Raw genomic sequence first — 19,392 nt, forward strand, 5'->3', positions numbered from 1 at the left:
ATAGAATAATTATAGTATTTTTCTAATTATTACTATATATCTTAAATTTAGAATTTAAAAGTATGTAGAGAAATTATAGAAGTATTGTAAAAAGAAGGTTTATATTTAGTTCTTTACATTGTAATTCTATTAAAGTGACAGCTAAAAGGTTTATATTTAGTTATTTACATTGAAATTTCATTACATTTATTTCAAATGACAATTGCCAAAAGAAAAAGAAAAAGTAAGACTAGATAGCACTAACATTAAATGAAACTGATAAAGTAATAAAATGATTCCTTTTTTTTCAAGAAAATAAAAATTGAATACTAGCACTTAAATTTTGAAGAATTACTATAAATAGTCAAACCCAGTAAGTAAGTAAACCTTATATAGTAGAAAAATTCAATTAATTTCTTGAATATAACCCTCTCAAAGTCCTTAACTCCGGTTTAGATCCGGTTATAGTATATAAAAACCGAACTCAACCGAACCATGTGATAAATAAAGTAGAGAGTTCCGTACCATTCTTGTAACCCCACCACGCCCACGACCTTTTTTTGTTGTGTCTCTCTAAAATCTAGGAGAGGTGCACAACAAAACATTTAATACGATCTCTCTCTTGATTCTGCGACGAACGCGGAAAGCGAAATTGGAGAAGAAAAGCCCCCCTAACCCCACCTCACCACACCACCCAACGTCCAAAGAAAAAAAAAACTCATCTTTTTGAGTCCTTTGCACGATCTCTCGGAGAAGGAAAGAAAAAACACCGACCCAGAAGAAAAGGATTCACCTTTTTATTTTCTGAATTCGCCATTGATAAAGTCTCTGTCTTTTGAAAAAAAAAAAGTCTTTTACTTTTATTGAATCAGGTCCTCAAAACAGGTGAAATTATTTCTTTGCTTTTTTTAACTTTTGGTTGAAATATTTTGAGATCATTATGATTCTGTTCGTGTAAGCTTTTTTGTTATTTGATAATGTGAATGTGTTCTTTTCAATTTTGAGTTTTTATTTATTAGTTTTGGAATTGGGATTAGTTTTGTTGCATTTTATTTACACAATCTGATTTTTCAATAGAAACGTAAAATATGGATCTTGTGCTTATTTCTTAGTGGGATTGGTGATGTTTATGAGAAAAGTGAATGCTTTAAGATGAAGTTTTGCTTTAAGGTTTATTCATTTGATTTTATTTAAAAAAATATATATATATTAGAGAATCCTTGAAGCTACGTTGCATTTATGACATTGTTTGCTTACATTTTTTCGAATAAATTCTTTGTTTTACAATGTTGTTGAAGTTAACTTATTCTCTCTGCTTTTTGTGTATCAGCTTTGTTCTTTTGATAACCAAGATCCCCCAAGTCTGCTCAACTAAATTTGAGATCTTTCTATAGGTATATGTTCTTTTCTTTTCAGTGCTAATAACAAACAAAAGAGTTTAGTTGTTGGCATCTTGCGGTGGATTGGATCAAAATATTGTTGCCTGCTACTCGTTTATCTTATGACATTTCCTATTTTTAGTTGATCTTTTATGGCTCAAAGTTTGATTTTTTAGTTTTCTGTTAGAGGTTCTTGTGTTTAATCTCTTCACTGATCTGTTTTTTTCTTGAGTTGTCAACTCTTTAAATCTTTTCTTGTTTGTATATGTATGAAGTAATGATTATGTTTAGTTTGGTGTCTATGCCTTAAATGATGAACAGGTTGTTGTCTCTTTTTGGTGTTATTTGATGGACGAAGATGCTGCTGTGATAACATTTGGAACGCCTGAAATGATGAATAAGGAAGAAGACGGTTGTAGCCCGAGAGGAGACTCTACAGGGAAGGCAATGGCTTCAAAGCCTAAAGAGAAAAAGATCCCTCATTACCTCAGAGCATCAACTGGTTCGTGTCATGATCTGTGCAAGTACGGGAAGAGGCAGGTACCTTTGGAGAAACCATGGCGTTCGACTACTAAAAAGATCTTCAAGAAAGATCTTGATTATGATTTGAATGAAACTTTGAAGCCGGGTTCTTCTAAATTAAAGAAGAAGGTGATGGAAGTCGAGAAAAACAAGGTTACTGATGATTCTTCTGAGGTAATTAAAAGAGAGGTTGTGAAGTATCAAGTGAGTGGTGGGACGAAGAAGCCAGAGGTATTGATAATACCATCCGGTGTTGATGAAACTCCTGTGAAGCAGATGAAGAAGAAAACAACATTAAGTTCCAAACTTAAACCTTTACCAGATTTGGGATCTCGTTCATCTGGAAATGTTGATGCCCTGAAGCCGAAGATCTTGAAGAAATCATATTCAGCACTAGCAACGTCGAAATCTAAAGTAAACCATGGAAAGGTTGCTGCTTCACCAGTTCTAAAACCCAAAATGGGGGCTAAAAGTGGAGGGAAAGAGGAAGATACAAAGATAAAGAAGGCTACAGTCTCCTCTAGAGTTGTTTCAAAGAAGGCTCCGGTGACTCCAAGACCAAGAGCTTCGCTTTCTCCAAGATTATCAGTAAGACTATCCGGGAATTCAAGTTTGAGAAAGAGTCAGAGCTTAAAGGCTTCATCTTCCTCTTCTTCTCGACAAAATCAGAAACCAAGACCTGTGATCAATTGCACTGATGAATCTGATAAGCAGTTAGATGATTATCCAGTCGAGGAGAAAACATTGCACGTTGTTGAAATGGAAACAACTGACAATGTCGTCTCTGAAACTGATCAGAATCAGCAGGGCTTTGTTGAACCGTTTCTTCCTCCTCTTCCACCGACTCAATCAACTCAAAATGATGAGGAGTGTACTGTTTCAGAAACAGAGGAGTATGAATACACTTCAGGAAGCAACGAGGCTGACACTGTAGACGAAGAGATTGAAATGGCCAATGGAGAGAAGAAACCAAGAGCGGCTAGAAAGGAGGGTGATTCTGCAGATGAAGCCGCTAGGAAGTTACGTTTCCGTAGAGGAAAAGTTGTGGATGCTGATGCTGTGGGTGAGAGTGCAAGGAAGCTCAAGTTTAGAAAAGGAAGAGGTCTCGGGGAAGATAAAGCTCAAGATGCACAAGTAAGGAGAAGCTTTAAGAAGAGGGAAGATATCAAAGAAGAAGAAGTCGATGAGAATGGTGAAAAGGTTGTGTTGAGGCATCAAGATGTTCAGGAGAAAGATGCACAGGGACTATTCAACAATGTCATTGAAGAAACAGCGAGTAAGCTCGTTGAAGCTCGAAAAAGCAAAGTTAAAGCTTTGGTTGGTGCTTTCGAAACCGTCATTTCTCTTCAAGAATCTTAAAACCTCCTGCTAACACTCTGGTATGTGCATTGAGCATGAGCAAAGCTGAAACATTAAATCTTTATTTCTAGTAATAGTTGATTTGGTTTTGGTTTTTTGTTGGTCTGCAGAAACTAATCTAGATTTGAGCTGGTTTGAATCGTTTCGGTTTGCTGAACTTAAAAGAAGATTGATGCTTCATAGTTCATACAAAGTTTAAAGGATATGTCTCAGCCAAACATTGATATTAGTGCTTTGTGAATAATACTTGATGGGATTGGGGTTTGTGTTTGGTTTTGGTTATTGTAGACCAGTTTATTGGTTTTTTTTTATATAATTTATTTTGGATGTTTTCGGTTTGTAATTCAGTTTGTATAGAAAAATTCTAGTATGTTTTTTCATACATTTGTTGTTGCTTTAAGTCTTCTTGTTGCCAGAGCCCAAAAGCACTTCTGCATGTTTTCTTTGCTGCACTAACCATATTTTCTGGTTTCGCATAACCTGAATAAATGGATGGCCAACCTGAAAATGTCAGTTATCTTAAAACCAAACAGAGCAATCGTTACAGAGTGTGTCAACACACAAAATCTTCCTCGGCAATATGTTTGTGTCCTTGGATCTTACAACCGAAGAAGGAGAACCGTCTCCTAGAAGCTCATCTTCGCTTGAAGATATTCTCTGAGACATGTATAGAAATGGACCTCACTTTAACTAATGGTTCCAAAACAAGAACTAGGAAATACAAGCTTAAACCACGGAAGGAAAAACATGTGGTTTCAAACAAATCCTAAGGTTCCTTGAATTATGACTTCCAAATGTGATATATTTTTCTTTTCTGTTTAACACCCAACTTAACATGATATATGGAGTTAATCTAAATACAAGACAAAATATATTAACCCAAGTTCGTACGTCATATTCTAAGATCAATCATGAAAACTAGAAATCATGATCCGAGAAACTAGAGAAAAGACCAAAACTAACAAGAATACTAAATTAATTCTTATATATGAATTACAGACAGTCTATTTGCTCTCATTTTTTCTTCGGTGGTAATTACACCCATTTTGAATGGTTTGAGTGTAGTTGGATCAAGATTGACTTTGACAAGACTTTTTAATACATTCTTCCAGTTTGAGCCTAACAAACATATTAATTTTTTCTGCAATTAATTTTGAGAAAACTAGCTAGATTTGATCTAACCACATATCATCAATAACAATTTAATTGATGACAATCATATTGTGGAGACCATGTAGAGTTGGGCAAACGATGATAGGGCACCTAAGAATTTGATTTCATTACCGAAGACCATTATTTTGCACAACCTATGAACAAACATGAAAGAGTGAGTATTATGTTTGGGAAAAAATAATATTTTGTTTAGTCTACGGTAAAAGTGTATTTTTCAACCCAACAATTTGCTAAGTGTATTTTTCAACTTGTACAAATATGTAGTGCTAATTTAACCTAAACCTTCAAAAAAATTCAAATTACACCTTAACTTTTCATTTCGTGCATAATTCAGAGTCAGATGCATAGTTTTGATGCTACTTATACGATGACACAAAAAAACAAATTCGGAAACCTAGACATGATTATCAATGTCGAACACAAATAGAGCTATTGTCAACTTTAGGAATGATATAACATTTATATATATATATATACATACTAATGTTAATATTTATATAGATATATATACTTCTATTTCTATTTATATTTATATTTATGTATATGAATATCTATGTATCTTCTATACATAATTTTTATTTATATGTAAATATATATGTATCTTCTATTTATATTTATAACTACATTTACAGATTATAAATATTTATATATTTGTGTAGTTATATATAAATGTAGATACATATATATATTTATATACATATTAACTTTAGTATGTATATAAATATAAATGATTATATCATTCTCGAAGTTGACAATAACTTTATTGGTGTTTGGCAATGAAAAATTGGTTGGTTTACAATACTCATCAAACACACCGTATAAAATGATCATTAGCCGAACAAACAAATTTTTGAATCATAGGTTTTTTTCTTCGTATTAGAACTATCAAATCAACAACACACACTCTTTTTAATCTCAATAACTAACCATTGATTCTCAACCATGGACACACACACGTCTATGATATTCACTCGAGCTTAATTTAGTTACGAAACTAACTTGTTATTATTGTCACCTTATTTTAATATATTTTAATAATTTCTCTGCTTTCTAATTTTCTATTATAGTCAACTTATTTTTAATACATTTCATGGAAAAATCAGTTAAAGTTAATTAACTTTCCACTAATTAACTAAAAACACGCAATACGTGTTGTTCTGTATTGCTTCCCTTGCCAATGGGAATAATCCTATCTATGTATCCTTTCTCAATGACAAGAAGTTAGAGCTTCTCCCAATGAGAATAAGAAAGCCAAGATTGCAAGCAAGCCCCTTGTATAAGATACCGAATATGCCTATTTGGTGGATGCTTACATGGGAACTCAGTTCCCAACCTTGGACATCATGCAAGTGCGAGACCACATTAAAAATCTGGCTAAAAAGGAGAAGAGAGAGCAGCTTCAGCTTATGTAAGTAAAAGGCTAGGCTACCATTGGTTTAAACTTAGAGAATATGTAGTGGATACCGTTGAAACCAAAAGTAATTAAGAAAATATCACTGATGTAACAGTGTTTTCTCTCTCTTCATTTACAATTACTCTTATACCCATTACATATATTACATGTTATTTATTTAAATACCATGTTATTTTTTTAATTCACATAAATAACATCTTCTCTCATTCTTCTTTTATTTCTTCTTTATACCAATAACGTGAAAACTTTTATAATTTTTTTTCTCTTTCTTTTTCTTTCTTTCTCACTCTCTCTCTCTTCTCTCATGTTAGAATTTCTGTTATTTTTGTTTGGAACATGTTATTTTTTTGAATTACAATAATATTTAGAAATTTTCTCTTTTTAACATGTTACTTTTTCGTTTAACACGCTATTTTTATATGTTAAAATGCTATTTAGTTCAATATAACATGTAAAATATAAATATTACATGCTATTTTTTACTCATTCTATCTAATTCTAAAACAAAAAGGGTAATTATGTCTTTTTACTCTTCCAAAACTGTGGGTCCATTGGTATTTTCCTATAAAAATTTTCTTTTGTGGTATTTTGTTTATTTCTTTCCATATATGTGGCATTCACTAAGGCCATCTTTATCGGCACAACTAATAGGGTGTTCTAAGGCCTTTTAAAAAAAAAAAATTGTAACAGTAGACTTAGAACAGGTTTATAGATCTTAATCTAGAACAGTTTTTGGGTTTGTTCTTGTGTGAACGTGGCGTTGTCTCATTGGAAACAATTTTTTTTTGCAACGAAGAGATCGTTTCATTTTTCATTTGCAATGAAGAATTATCACAAAATTGATTTTTTTTTGTGTGGTCTTGTTGGATTCGATTCAATTCAAAGATTGTGACTTTTATATGAACATCATCAATTCAAAGATTCGCTTGTTCTCATTCACGCTACTTTTATCAACAATCGTTGTATTCGATTCGATTTGTCTCTCTTCCGAATTAGCTTCTACGGTGGCTATGGCGGCTCCAGGATCGGTTCAGAAAGGAGATGAAGAGTGGCGTGCGATTCTTTCACCTGAGCAGTTTAGGATTCTTCGTCAAAAGGGCACTGAGTATGTTTTTTTAATACCTTTCATCAGCGATTCATATGGTTCAATTTTGTTTTCAAAGTTTGCAACTTTGGGAATTTATTACCTTCGATTAGGGAAAACGGCCTATTCCCCCACAAACTATGTTACTTTATCGCATTTATACATGAAACTTTTATGTGTGCTTAGAACTACATGAACTTTTATAAAATTTGAATTTCATACATAAACTAAACGAATTTGGCCTAAACCCACAAATTTCTAAACGCTGTTAATATTCCGTTAATACTATGCTGACTAGGATGCCACGTGGATAATAAGGGAAAAAAATTACATAACATCTGTAAACTGGGTACTCGAAATGAAACTTTTATGTGTGCTTAGAACTACATGAACTTTTATAAAATTTGAATTTCATACATAAACTAAACGAATCTGGCCTAAACCCACAAATTTCTAAACGCTGTTAATATTCCGTTAATACTATGCTGACTAGGATGCCACGTGGATAATAAGGGAAAAAAATTACATAACATCTGTAAACTGGGTACTCGAACTGTTGACAATGAAGACAGGATAACATATACTAAACCAAATGAGCCACCTCGACTTACGACATTATTGAAAACAAATAAACTTATATAAACAATTTTATAGTGACTTTGTTTTCCCACATATCGCTAACGATGACCTCCATCGCTAACGAGCTTCCAAGTTCCAACGACGACGGTTCCTTAGCGTCAACCTCTGAATCCCTTGGCAAATTCGATATTTCTGGAATTCTCACTCAGTCACTATGTTTGTAACTTTATCCGCGCGAAAGTAGCAGAGACTGAGAGAGAAATGATTGAGCTACGGATTGGTGCGTGAGTGTGAAAGTTGCTTTTATTCGGATAAATGAAAACGTAAATTTGAGTTATTTTTATTAATATTTGTGCAAAAATAATGAAAATAGAGATGAAAACCTAAATAATAGAAGAAGAAAACGCAGGACCCATGGAGGCGGCTAGGGTTTTACTGTGGAAGAAGATAATGCTAGTGAAATGACAATTTTGTCCTTCTCATTTAAGTGAAAATAAAACTTATGGTCCTCCGTTTGGTTCGAACCTTGGGCTGGACCAGATTTAAAACATCATCGACCACTACACCAAGTTTAACTTCTGATGTAAAAGCTAACTTTAATAGTATATAGTCTATCTATTTGTCTTATTATCCACGTTGCAGCCTAGTCAGCATAGTATTAACGGGATAGTAAACGGCGTTTGGAGATTTGTGGGTTTAGGCCGGATTTTTTTAGATTGTGTATGAAATTCAAATTTAATAAAAGTTTATGTAGTTCTAAGCACATATAAAAGTTTCATGTATAAATGCGATAAAGTAACATAGTTTGTGGGGGAATAGGCCGTTTTCCCCCTTCGATTAGGCCTCTGGTTTTTGAAACTTTGGGTGTTTACATCATGATACGCTTCATTTGTGTTTCTTAGAAATAAAAACTTCAACTTTTGTTTTTTTGTAATTGTTGAACATTGATACTTCTGAATTCAAGTCTACACTTCATGATGGGTATGGCTGAATCAAAAGGTTTCAACATTAGTATATACAACGAGACACTGGTTTAAGATCATATTCTTGATGAGAAATACGTTGAAAATTATATATCTATAGCATACATAGAAATCTTCTGCTATAGATGTTGAACAAGTTGGGTATGTCATACATAATTCTTTTGAGTGATTGGAATTAGCAGCTTTCATGAAAGGTTGTAGTTCTTCAGGTCCTGTATGAGTCTGAGAATGTATTTCTATATGTAAATGACCATGAAAACGTCTGCTTTGTCTTTGGGTGTCAGTCTTTCTAGTATTTGAGTATCATATTGAATAATGAATGGATGGTTATGTAATCCCTTTGTTCATGTGGGTTTGTGTTTTGTTAATTTCAGATATCCAGGGACATGAGAATATGTAAATTTCGTCAAAGAAGGAATCTACGGTTGTGCGGGATGCAAAGCTCCTCTTTATAAATCAACCACAAAGTTCAACGCCGGTTGTGGCTGGCCAGCATTCTTTGACGCAATCCTTGGTGCCATTACCAGAACCGTAATATCAAAAACTCTCAAAACACATACACTTTTTCCATCAAATTGATAACAAAAATGAACTCTTCTTTTTTTGTTCTGCTTAACGCTCTTGATTTGTATTGTTTTTATCAGACAGACCCAGATGGTAGAAGAACAGAGATCAACTGTGCAGCATGTGGTGGACATCTTGGTCATGTTTTCAAAGGAGAAGGTGGGTTTGTGTTTCATAAAAATTTGTTCATGTAATCCCTTTGTTCATGTGGGTTTGTGTTTTTTTTTTAAATTTTATTTACAATGTTTTGTTGTTTCATTAAAATTTGGTATTACACTTTGAATTTTAGTAAAAGTTTTATAAGTTATGAAATTTAAATGTTCTTTTATAAGTTTTTAAAATAGTAATATGTTTAAGAATATTATATTATTAAATTTTATGATCTTAAACATGTTCTCCCAATAACTAACTTTTTAACAAAAGATCTTACATTATTTTCATAATCAATACAATAAAAACACAATGTGTTGCTTTCCTCTTCTGACACATCAGCTTCTGTATTGAAGCAGGTGTTGACACCTCAGTAAAAATGAACAACCTATCAAATTATAACAATTAATACATGTCAGCTTTTCTCTTCCTTATGTGGACAAAAGCTTTGTAACACTGCCTTTAATCAATTGCTAAATGAAGATGAAGATCGAACAAGAAGGAGAAGAGAAGGAGAATTGATCATCCGTAGAAAAAACAAACGAAAGCCAAAGTGGAGCAAGGTCAGTTGTTGGATTGTTGGTTGGTTGTTCACAAAGTTCTGATTTCAGTCTTCTTCCTCTTCCATTTCTCTCTCTATTCTAATTCCGGCTAATGAAACAAGAGATCATGGCCTCTCTCTCTCTCTCCCTCTCTGCGAAACCCAAAAGGCTGAAAAAATTCAGCCAACGGTGTCGGCGGTTTCATCACCAACATATGTCTTGGCGGTAGAGAGCTGCTTAACGGAGTTGCGTAAGAGGAGGTCGAGATGTTTCCATTGCTCGCTGGAGTTCCATAGATCTCGCCGATGTTACCCCATTTCACGATGAGCTCTGTGATGATGAAATTGTCTCCACCTAATCCTCATCCGCCAGAAAAGTTAGAATAAGAGACGAGTGAGCTCAGAGCCGTGTCGATGGTGATCTGTTTCATTGACTTTTCCCAGAACAAACAATCTCGCCATAGATTGCGCCTGAGACTCGGGTCTATTGGCTGGGTTGTCGAAACCAAGTTAAGCATTGCCGATAAAAATACAGTGACGTCATCATCGGAAGGGGTGAAACTCCTACATTCATAAACAGCAATCTTAGACGAGTTTTGTTTCCTTAAATTGGTCGTATAAAGTACAAAGGACTTTGGTTTGGTATATAACTTGAATGACTAATTTTGTTTCGATTGTACTTTTATTCCATGACCTTACTTCATCATGATAGTGCTTATATTGTTACAAGTAGTGTTAATTCATTCACAACATTGTTAAACTGTTCTCCTATCATCTTCTTTGCAGTTTAGAAGCAGTGGACGGTCACAAGATAAGTATATGATTCCTTCTTTGTGTAAGTTTTTTTAACATTGTCTTTTCTACATGTCTCTCTCTTTTGGCATATTCAGTTTTTTTCTATCAAAATCAGTGATCTTTTAATGATCATCTAGATTGAAGTTACTTCTCTGTTTGCTCTTTAAACATGGACTTGAAAAAATTTCTTCTTTGTTTTCCCCAGGTCTGTCCTGTATGCACTAAGAGGGTGGGATTGAATATCGTTGGCCATATTACGACGCAACATGCCAATTTTTTTAAGATATCCTTTCAACTTTCAATATATGATGGTTTAATCTGTTTATTATCTTGCTTCTCTACAGTACATATAACAATCATTTGGTAGAACTTAAAAGTGGATTTTTTTAATTCCTTGATGAGAGGTTTTTACGTTCAGCGAAAGAGAAGGTTGCAAAGAGGAGGATATAGCTCTACTTATCTCGCCTTGAAAAAGGAATTCCGGAAAGCAAACTTACAGTCTCTTCTTGGTGCTTCTACAAGTTTCACTTCCTCAACCAATATCGATTCTGATCCGCTGCTGTCATCTTTTATTTTTAATTCTCCTTCACTCAATGAGTCTGCAAATAAAACTGCTACACCTGCTGTGACTGAAGATAACTCAGCTACAAAAGTCTCATTTAGAGAATCTCTCAAAAGGTTTATATTGACATATACTCTTAACCAATAATCAAAACGTATATGTAGACGCTAAAGTTATAAACTTTTGCTGGCTATCTATCACACTCAGTTCAAACAACTCTACACAATCTATGACTCTGCAGATCATTTTCTCCTTCATTTAGAGGTTAAAGGCTTCAAATATCTTAATCCTGTATTTTAATAAAAGCCAAAGTTCCTACAATCTGTGAGATTTAGCCACAAGTGGTAAGAAAAGAAAACGTACCTGGCCATAATTGAAAATAGCAGAACAAGGGCTGATTGAAATATCCCCATAAGGAAGGATCTTTCCTTGTGAAAAGCTCTCACATTGTCTGCATTTGGCTACATACATGTAATCTGTTGGAGTCAGAGCAAATCCAAGCTCTTCCCATTTCACATTCGCATACTTCTCATCCGCTTCACTGTTTTCATCTCAGTGCATGCCACCAAAAAAGAATTGAGTAAAATAAAATTTATAATAAACAAACACCATATATATACCCAGATCAAGAGGATGATTCTAATAACCAAAATCATTTCGTTTTTCCATTTTCTCTCATTTATCAGAAGAAAGAAAATTGAGACTTGGTATTACCTTGTAGTACGAAGAGGTGATGAAGAAAGAGCCATAGCTGGGGGAGAGAAATAGAGAAGTGAAGTGAAAGGCAGAGAGGCGTGGAGCAGTCACGTTGTTTTAGGAGCCTTCTTTTACAGTGACAACAAACAAACCCTTTTGATTCCTTTCCATCTTAATTATTTTTTTAGTAAATATTTAGAGCTCCTTAGATGGACAACTATACTTAGAGCTCCTTCACCCTTATATGTACTCGAATTCTTTCTTCACATCCTCAATCTAGATATCCAAGTAAGCCCTTTATCTCGATGTCTAAATGTTTTCCCTGAGATCTGTTTGATAACTTTAGATTATGTGATTTCTATATCATTAATATATATATATATATATGTGACAAAAATTATTACTGATATTTTAAAATGTTATCTTCTAAAATTGAATAGAGAAACAAAAATTCAATTTAATTTAAAGATAAAAATAAAATTTGAAAAATGTTGTAATGATATTTATAATGAAAAATGATAACTTTTTAAAAAATTGTTTCCCATTTACTTTTCAATAATTTTAAAATACATTATTAGCGATAAATATTATTTTTAATTAAAAAAATAACTATTATAGTTACGTCATTATTTAATATATATATATTGGTCTATACAGCTGATAGAATCATTTTTCCATTAATTTTTGTGTGTCCGTTAAAACATAAGCCATTTTGTAGATTTTTAAGTGACAAAATCATTTAGTAGTTTATTATTGGAGTTGAAAATTTGAAGGTCTAAAGCCGAAATGCCACTTTTTTTTTTAAGGAGATTTTCTAAAAATGGATAAGCAAATTTAGAAATAAAAACATTTTTTCTTCTCAATCTTCTCACTTTTTCCTGGGTGACGTTGTAAAGCAAAGACATTTCGGTCGAAGAAATTAGAATCGAGTGATTAATGTATGATATATAATTTTACACTATTCCTGTAGACTTTTTTTTCAAGAAGAGAGGCATGTTTAATGGAGCATGACTTTAGAGTTCAAATTATATATGATTAACTTTTTTAAAATGAAATTCTTTTAATTTTAATTAGAATTCAAACACAATTATATTTTTCAATAATTCAATATATCCAAACCAAGTACATAGTATACTTTAATTGACATATATAAAAAAATACATCAATAAAAAAAAACAAATACAGCAAATCAAAACCGCACAATGAATCATTCACAAAACAATTCACAAATAAGATGCTAAAGATATAATGAATTTCTATTCCAACACAAACATACAAAATAACACATAATATAAAGAAAAAAAACATACACACAATAATTAAAATTACACAAAAAACATTAAAAAAAATACAAAATCCTCCCCGCGGCATAGCGCAGGTACTATCCTAGTATATTTAAGGAAAAATGTTTGTTAGCTACTTGAAGTATACGCCAACACATAGCCACACATACAAACAATATAAATGTCTTATTAATTACGTCAACTAGTGAGACATCCATAAACAAACATAGGTTATGTGTACAACACCATAAACATTCAACTCTGGTGGTTGGTTGGCCGGAATCCGGCATTGACCAGTGTTGACCGACATTGACCATTGTTAACCGGCGTTGACCTATTGACCAGCGTTGACCAGAAATTATTTTTTCTTTTTTCTAAAAATAATATTTTTTTTTGTTTTCATGTATATTTGATAAATAAATAAAAAATTAAATTATTTTTATAATTTACAAAAATAAAATATAACAACAAAAATTTATACAAAAAAAATACAAGACAATTATATACCAAAAAAAATATTAAAAATTATCTGACAAACAAAATTTATGGTATATCTAGTAACTAATTTTGTTAATACAGAAAATATACATAAAATAATATAATAAAACTATACCACCAAAATTTTATGTATAGTAGATTTTTTTCATAAAACTATAACAAATATATACCTTTTCTTTTCAAAAATCATTTTATTTTGTATTTTCGAAGGTGGGAATTTTAAATATATATATATATATATATACTTATTTATAAGATTATGTCATTTGAAATATATCCAAGACATTGCCAACTATTTCTTTATTTTTAATAAGAAGAAGAAAGGAAGAAAATAATGAAAATTGTATTTATTTACATGAAAGAAATATATCTAGAAGATACTTAAAAAACAAAAGTTGATTTTGTAAAATCAAAGGTTGGTCTTGTAAAAAAATAGTTGGCAATGCCTTGGATATATTTCAAATGACATAATCTTATAAATAATTAAAAAGAAAGAAGATATATTTAAAATCCCCACCTTTGAAAATACAAAACAAAAAATGATTGTTAAAAGGAAAAAGTATATATTTGTTATAGTTTTATGAAAAAATCTACTACACATAAAATTTTGTTGTATAACTTTTTGTTGTTATATTTTGTTTTGTAAATTATACAAATCATTTATCTTTTTATTTATTTATCAAAATACATGAAAAAAAAATTCTTAATTTTAGGAAAAAAGAAAAAAATATTTTTTTTTTAATCTTTTTCTGGTCAACGCCGGTCAACACTGGTCAACGCCGGTTAAAACTGGTCAATGTCGGTCAACACTGGTCAACGCCAGATTCCGGCGAATCAACCACCGGAACTGAATGTTTATGGTGTTGTACACATAACCTATGTTTGTTTATGGATGTCCTTATGTAATGATAATAGTTAACGTAGTTAAGAAAACATTTATATTGTTTGTATGTGTGGCTATGTGTTGGCGTATATAAACATTTATATTGTTTATATTGTATATTTCAAGTAGCTGACAAACATTTTTCCTATATTTAATCTAAAAACACCAAAAATAGTTGCCTTTTTAAAATGCTCTAATATTACCCTTAAACTTATTAGTTATGGTAATGATTGAGACTTTTAAAAAAAAAAATCCCTTGCCGAACGGGCCGTTACTGTTAACGGGACTTCGGTAGTCACAAACTCTTCTTGAAAAAACACCGTAACATACACCTCACCGTACCTGAACATAGCTCAGAGTCGCCAGACAAATTTTTACATTAGAAAATAATCAGAAAAAAAAAAAAAAAAATTAGGAAACAAAGCAGACTTCCTTCTCTCTCGATTCTTTTACAATTTGCATGCATTTGCTCATATATTAAAAAATTCCTTTCTGGGTATTGCTGGAAATAGCTGTATTACTTGAAATGTTGAACCTTTACCCTTTTGTCTCTGGTCAGATTTTGTGTTCTCCTTAGAGCTCAAAACCCTAATCTCGATTCTTCTACTCAAAAGTTTCGCACTTCTATAAGCTAAGGTGAGAGATTCTGTTCCCATGAAGATGTTTTCACATTGTAAGAATCATGGTTCTGGAAAAGAAATTGATAAGGTTCATTAGTCATCTTGGGGTTTAGGGTCTTCATTGGTTTTATCGAACTTCTATGTAAATTTGTATCTGATTGATTCTTAATATTTTGATTTTGGTCTTGTGGGCATCTTAAAAGGTCCTATTTTTACTTAATTTAGGTTGACCTATAAATTAATTTGATTGCATAGCTGTTTATATATCTATAAAGAATGCGTCTTTGATTTGGTGTAGCATTTATGGTCAGCTTAACAATTAGTTTAAGTGTTTTTGCTTTACTTAATGCATTTGTTCAATGAAAACTGCAACTTGTGTGGTTAGATACTGTATGATAATTATCTTATCTAAAGATTGGTTTTTTCTCGATTTGGTTGTTCTGCTAGGTTGAGGAAATGATTATAGCAAAACAATACCGTTGCATTCACTCGGCGACTTGTCATTGTACGAAAGGACATATTAGTGAAGAAGTATTGTTTCTTATGGTTCAGCATCTAAACTGGAATCCTAATGTAATCGCCACTCTATCTTGTGTTTGTAAATGGTTTGATGATCTCGCTAAGCGGTTACTTTGGAAAGAGTTCTGCAGAGGTAGAGCGCCCAAGATGATGTCTGACCTTCAATCTAGTGGTAGCCATAGTGTTGATGGGAGTTGGAGAGCGCTTGGGAAACTTTTGATTTACTGCTCTGGTTCGAGTAAAGGTGGACTCTTTCCCGATGTTCAAATCCCTGGTCATTTTGTTCATAGAACTCGCTTCTCTAGAACATCTGGAAGGAGCTTTCTTCCTCCACAATGTCGAACTGATGATATTCTCTATGTTTCTGATCCTTGTGAACATCTTGATCAAGGAGAAGATGGTGATTTGGGATTCTTCCGTGGGATTTTTAAATCGTTTTCAATGTCTAAGGTGAGGAAGTTGCTTATTAAGAAAGGCACACCATTTCATCCTACAGAAGTTTGTCCGTATTGCAAAGCGAAGCTGTGGAGTATGCTTCAGGCGAAAATGATACCACAAAGTGCAAGCTGTAGATTGGGTGCTTATGAAGATAGCATTGAGTATTATGTTTGCCTCAATGGGCATATGCTTGGAGTTTGTACACTCTTACCCTTGTCTGATTCTGAAGGGGCTACCGAGTTTCAGTGATTGGAGACATTGCTTTTTCCTTTGTAGGAAATGCTTGAATCTCTCTGTTTCTAGTTACATGTGAATTTGTTGTTGCTAGACTTTGGGAAATCATCACTTTGCACAGAGTTGGTGTCAAACTGTGAAAGCTGAAGGTTTACAAGGTTTGAAGAAGAGAGTTAAGGATTTCAGATTCTCAATCTACCATTGGTGTGCATCTACAAACCATTTGTTGATTTTGTACATGTATATGTATGAACAACACTTGCAAATTGTAATAGACGCATTTATTTCTGTTACATTTATAACTGTTCGACCCAAAAATTGCCAAGGATCTCTCTGCTTTGAATCCCTCGCATAATTTATCAACCTGAGTTACTTCTCATCTCGATTGTGCTACGACCCGGTTTCTTTCTCAATCCAACATCCTCCATCATCTTTCTCACCTTCTCCGTATCTTTCCATCGTCCTAACGCTGCATAGATATTTGCCAACAGCACGTAATTCCCTGTGTTCTCTGGTTCAAGCTCAAACAGCTTATATGCTGCCATTTCTCCAAGCTGGACATTCTCGTGCATGACACAAGCAGCAAGCAATGCGCCCCAAACGGTTGAGGTCGGTTCAAATGGAATTGTTGTAATGACATTGTAAGCTTCGTCTAACCGACCTGCTCGACCAAGGAGATCAACGATGCAAGTGTAATGGTTTGATCGAGCTACCGTTTTATAATTTTCAAGCATAAACCTAAATAATGTCAAGCCTTCTTCAACCAAACCGGAATGACTACAAGCATTTAAGGCAGAAGTAAACGTGATTTCATTTGGAGTCACACCAGACCGAACCATTTCCATGAAAACTAGCATAGCGTTATGACCATCTCCGTGCATCCCATAGCCAGATATTAACGCACCCCATAGAACCACATCTTTGCTTTTGTGTTTCTCCTGGATTCCATTGAATATCTTGTGAGCAGATTCTAAAGTTCCACACTTTGAGTAAATATGAACCATCCCTGTAGCAGCATCAAGGCTTGACATAAACCCGGTTTTGGTTAGATAGCAATGAATAATCATTGCTTGGCGCAAATCTGCCAAAGTTGCATATGCTGGAAGAAGACTGTTTAATGTAGCAATGTTGGTTTCTACATTTTCCCGTCGCATCCATTTGAAAAGATGCAACGCGTCCCTCACAAGTTCGTTCTGTACACAACCAGCAATAATTGCACTCCAAGGACCAGTATGGTTTTTTGAAGCCCCTGAAAATACTTTAAAGCATAGGTCTATGCGATTGCATTTAGCATACATGCTGATCAAAGATGTTTCCATGATGATATCAGAATAAACCTTATGCCTTATTCCCCAACCATGTAAACATTTACCATCATTCAGCTTCAAAGCATCACCACATGCCGAAACAAGAGAGGCTATAGTCACAACATTAGGTCTTACGCCTTCAAACTGCATTAATCTACACAACTCTAAAGCGTTTCCCACATCCCCATCTTCAGTATATCCATTAATCATACAAGTCCATGTGATCACATCCTTATGCTCCATCCTGTCAAAGACAAATCTCGCCTCATCCATACGATTACACTTCAAGTACATGTTCACCAACGCATTCTTCACTTCTATTTTATCCCCTAAACGCTTCTCTTCCACAAATTTATGAACATTTCTTCCCATTTCCAAATCCTTCAAGTGACCACAAACAGGCAACATGGAAACAACCGTGGCATGGTCAGGGTCAACACCTTCATTTACCATCCAATCAAAGATCATCAAAGCATCATTCATATAACCATTCCTATAATACCCACTTATCATAGTGTTCCACGAGATCACATCTCTGTTCTGCATCACATCAAACACCTTCCTCGCCATTTCAATCTTCCCAAGGTTCATATACATAGCCAACAACGCGTTCTGCACAAACTTATCAGCACCAAACCAACTTCTCAAGATCCTCCCATGCATAACCAACCCCAGTTTCATCGATCTCAACTCTCCAGCAGCCTTGACAACAAAAGGGTATGTATAACCATCAGGAACACACTTAACTCCCTCACTAACCATCTTAATAAACACATTAACAGCATCGTGATACAATCCATCACGAACGTACATTCTAATAACAATGTTATATGAAAGCAAAGAGCTTTCAGGCATTTCCTCGAACAGCTTCCGTGCATAAGCGATGTGACCGCATAATGCATATGTGACGGAGAGAGTCGAGACAATGTGGCCGGAGATTCTACCTCCGGTGATGATGTGGCAGTGTAAAGCCTTGGTTTTGGAGATTGATTGAGTAGCTGCATAGTGATTCAAGAGAGATTGGTATCGCTTGACGCTAAGAGCGTGTTTGGCTCTGCGCAATACCTCGCTCATTTAAGCGTAAAGACTCTCTTTTTACTGGGGTCGGGTTTGTAAAAAGAACGCGATAGAGCAGACCGAAGTGCGTGCCGGATTGTAATTTTACCACGAGAACTGTGTGTCGTTTTCTTTTTCTTATTCATTTAAACGGTAAACTTTTTTTTTTTCCAGCTAAAAACAAATTTATATGGTAACTAGTTTACAAAGTCAAAATTATTACCTTAGCAGAAATACGAGCCAAAGATGATATAAACTAAGGAGTAAATTCAACGATGCTTACGTTAAAGCCTTACTCGCTAACGGCCACTTGAAACCGTTATTTTTCTCTACTGTAATCGATCTTCTTATATGAAAGTTGTGCATAGCTAACTTTTCTTTATAGAAATACCAAATTGTACATTGTATTACAAAACTCATTGATCGCTATGAACAGTCAACAATCTGATACCAATTAGTCTGTATCAATGACCTTATATTTCTCTCGAAACGATCATTTAAGCAGTTTTTCTTTTCTAGGAAAAAGAATACAAAGCAGCCATCAGACTATTTACGCTTTGTAATATTAACCCTTGAACTTGGAAAATAATTGGCATGATCAAAAATCAAACCGTAACCATACTATTTTAAAACTGTAACTGTATACAACTGTTAAAATTGTAACCATAAAAATATATAGTTATGGTTTTTTATAAATATATTATATGTAACAATTAATTAACTGTAATTGTATCAAAATCAAAATATTAGGTATAATCAATTTTTAACAAATCA

The 19,392-nt window shown here is 33.5% G+C and overlaps 2 protein-coding genes, 2 long non-coding RNA genes and 1 pseudogene across 13 annotated transcripts; 3 read left to right on the plus strand and 2 right to left on the minus strand.

The window, feature by feature from the left end:
• The first annotated feature begins 371 nt into the window (after positions 1–371).
• Positions 372–3,639, plus strand: LOC104732912 (uncharacterized). 6 transcript variants are annotated; one of them, XM_010452515.3, is made up of 4 exons: positions 372–864; positions 1,310–1,373; positions 1,680–3,259; positions 3,350–3,639. In XM_010452515.3, exon 3 carries the CDS (start codon positions 1,707–1,709, stop codon positions 3,237–3,239), a length of 1,533 nt encoding a protein of 510 aa, XP_010450817.2. In that variant the 5' UTR covers positions 372–864; positions 1,310–1,373; positions 1,680–1,706; the 3' UTR covers positions 3,240–3,259; positions 3,350–3,639. The 6 variants fall into 6 exon arrangements, with proteins under 6 accessions (XP_010450817.2, XP_087335418.1, XP_010450819.2 ...); XM_010452517.3 differs by having other exon boundaries at positions 514–864; positions 1,650–3,259; XM_087479289.1 differs by having other exon boundaries at positions 863–933.
• A 5,982-nt stretch (positions 3,640–9,621) lies between these two features.
• Positions 9,622–11,305, plus strand: LOC104732914 (uncharacterized). Of its 3 annotated transcripts, none has more exons than XR_002034583.2 (3): positions 9,622–10,282; positions 10,514–10,562; positions 10,728–11,305. It is a non-coding gene; the product is annotated as an uncharacterized LOC104732914 (long non-coding RNA). The 3 variants fall into 3 exon arrangements; XR_002034582.2 differs by having other exon boundaries at positions 9,624–10,369; XR_002034584.2 differs by having other exon boundaries at positions 9,624–9,749.
• Positions 10,728–12,129, minus strand: LOC104732913 (uncharacterized). Of its 2 annotated transcripts, none has more exons than XR_759000.3 (3): positions 11,799–12,129; positions 11,448–11,625; positions 10,728–11,142 (listed from the first exon to the last, which is right to left on the minus strand). It is a non-coding gene; the product is annotated as an uncharacterized LOC104732913 (long non-coding RNA). The 2 variants fall into 2 exon arrangements; XR_015573815.1 differs by having other exon boundaries at positions 10,728–11,145.
• A 2,655-nt stretch (positions 12,130–14,784) lies between these two features.
• Positions 14,785–16,573, plus strand: LOC104732916 (EID1-like F-box protein 2). The gene is made up of 2 exons (XM_010452518.3): positions 14,785–15,080; positions 15,512–16,573. The coding sequence occupies exon 2, from the start codon at positions 15,521–15,523 to the stop codon at positions 16,268–16,270; it is 750 nt and encodes a 249-aa protein (XP_010450820.2). The 5' UTR covers positions 14,785–15,080; positions 15,512–15,520; the 3' UTR covers positions 16,271–16,573.
• Positions 16,415–18,771, minus strand: LOC104734013 (pentatricopeptide repeat-containing protein At5g39350 pseudogene; annotated as a pseudogene). The gene has a single exon (XR_015575497.1). The product of XR_015575497.1 is annotated as a pentatricopeptide repeat-containing protein At5g39350 pseudogene (transcript).
• Between the last annotated feature and the right edge of the window lie 621 nt (positions 18,772–19,392).

This window comes from Camelina sativa, chromosome 12 (genome assembly GCF_030686135.1).
Source record: "Camelina sativa cultivar CO46 ecotype springtype chromosome 12, ASM3068613v1".
Classification (NCBI taxonomy): Eukaryota; Viridiplantae; Streptophyta; class Magnoliopsida; order Brassicales; family Brassicaceae; genus Camelina; species Camelina sativa.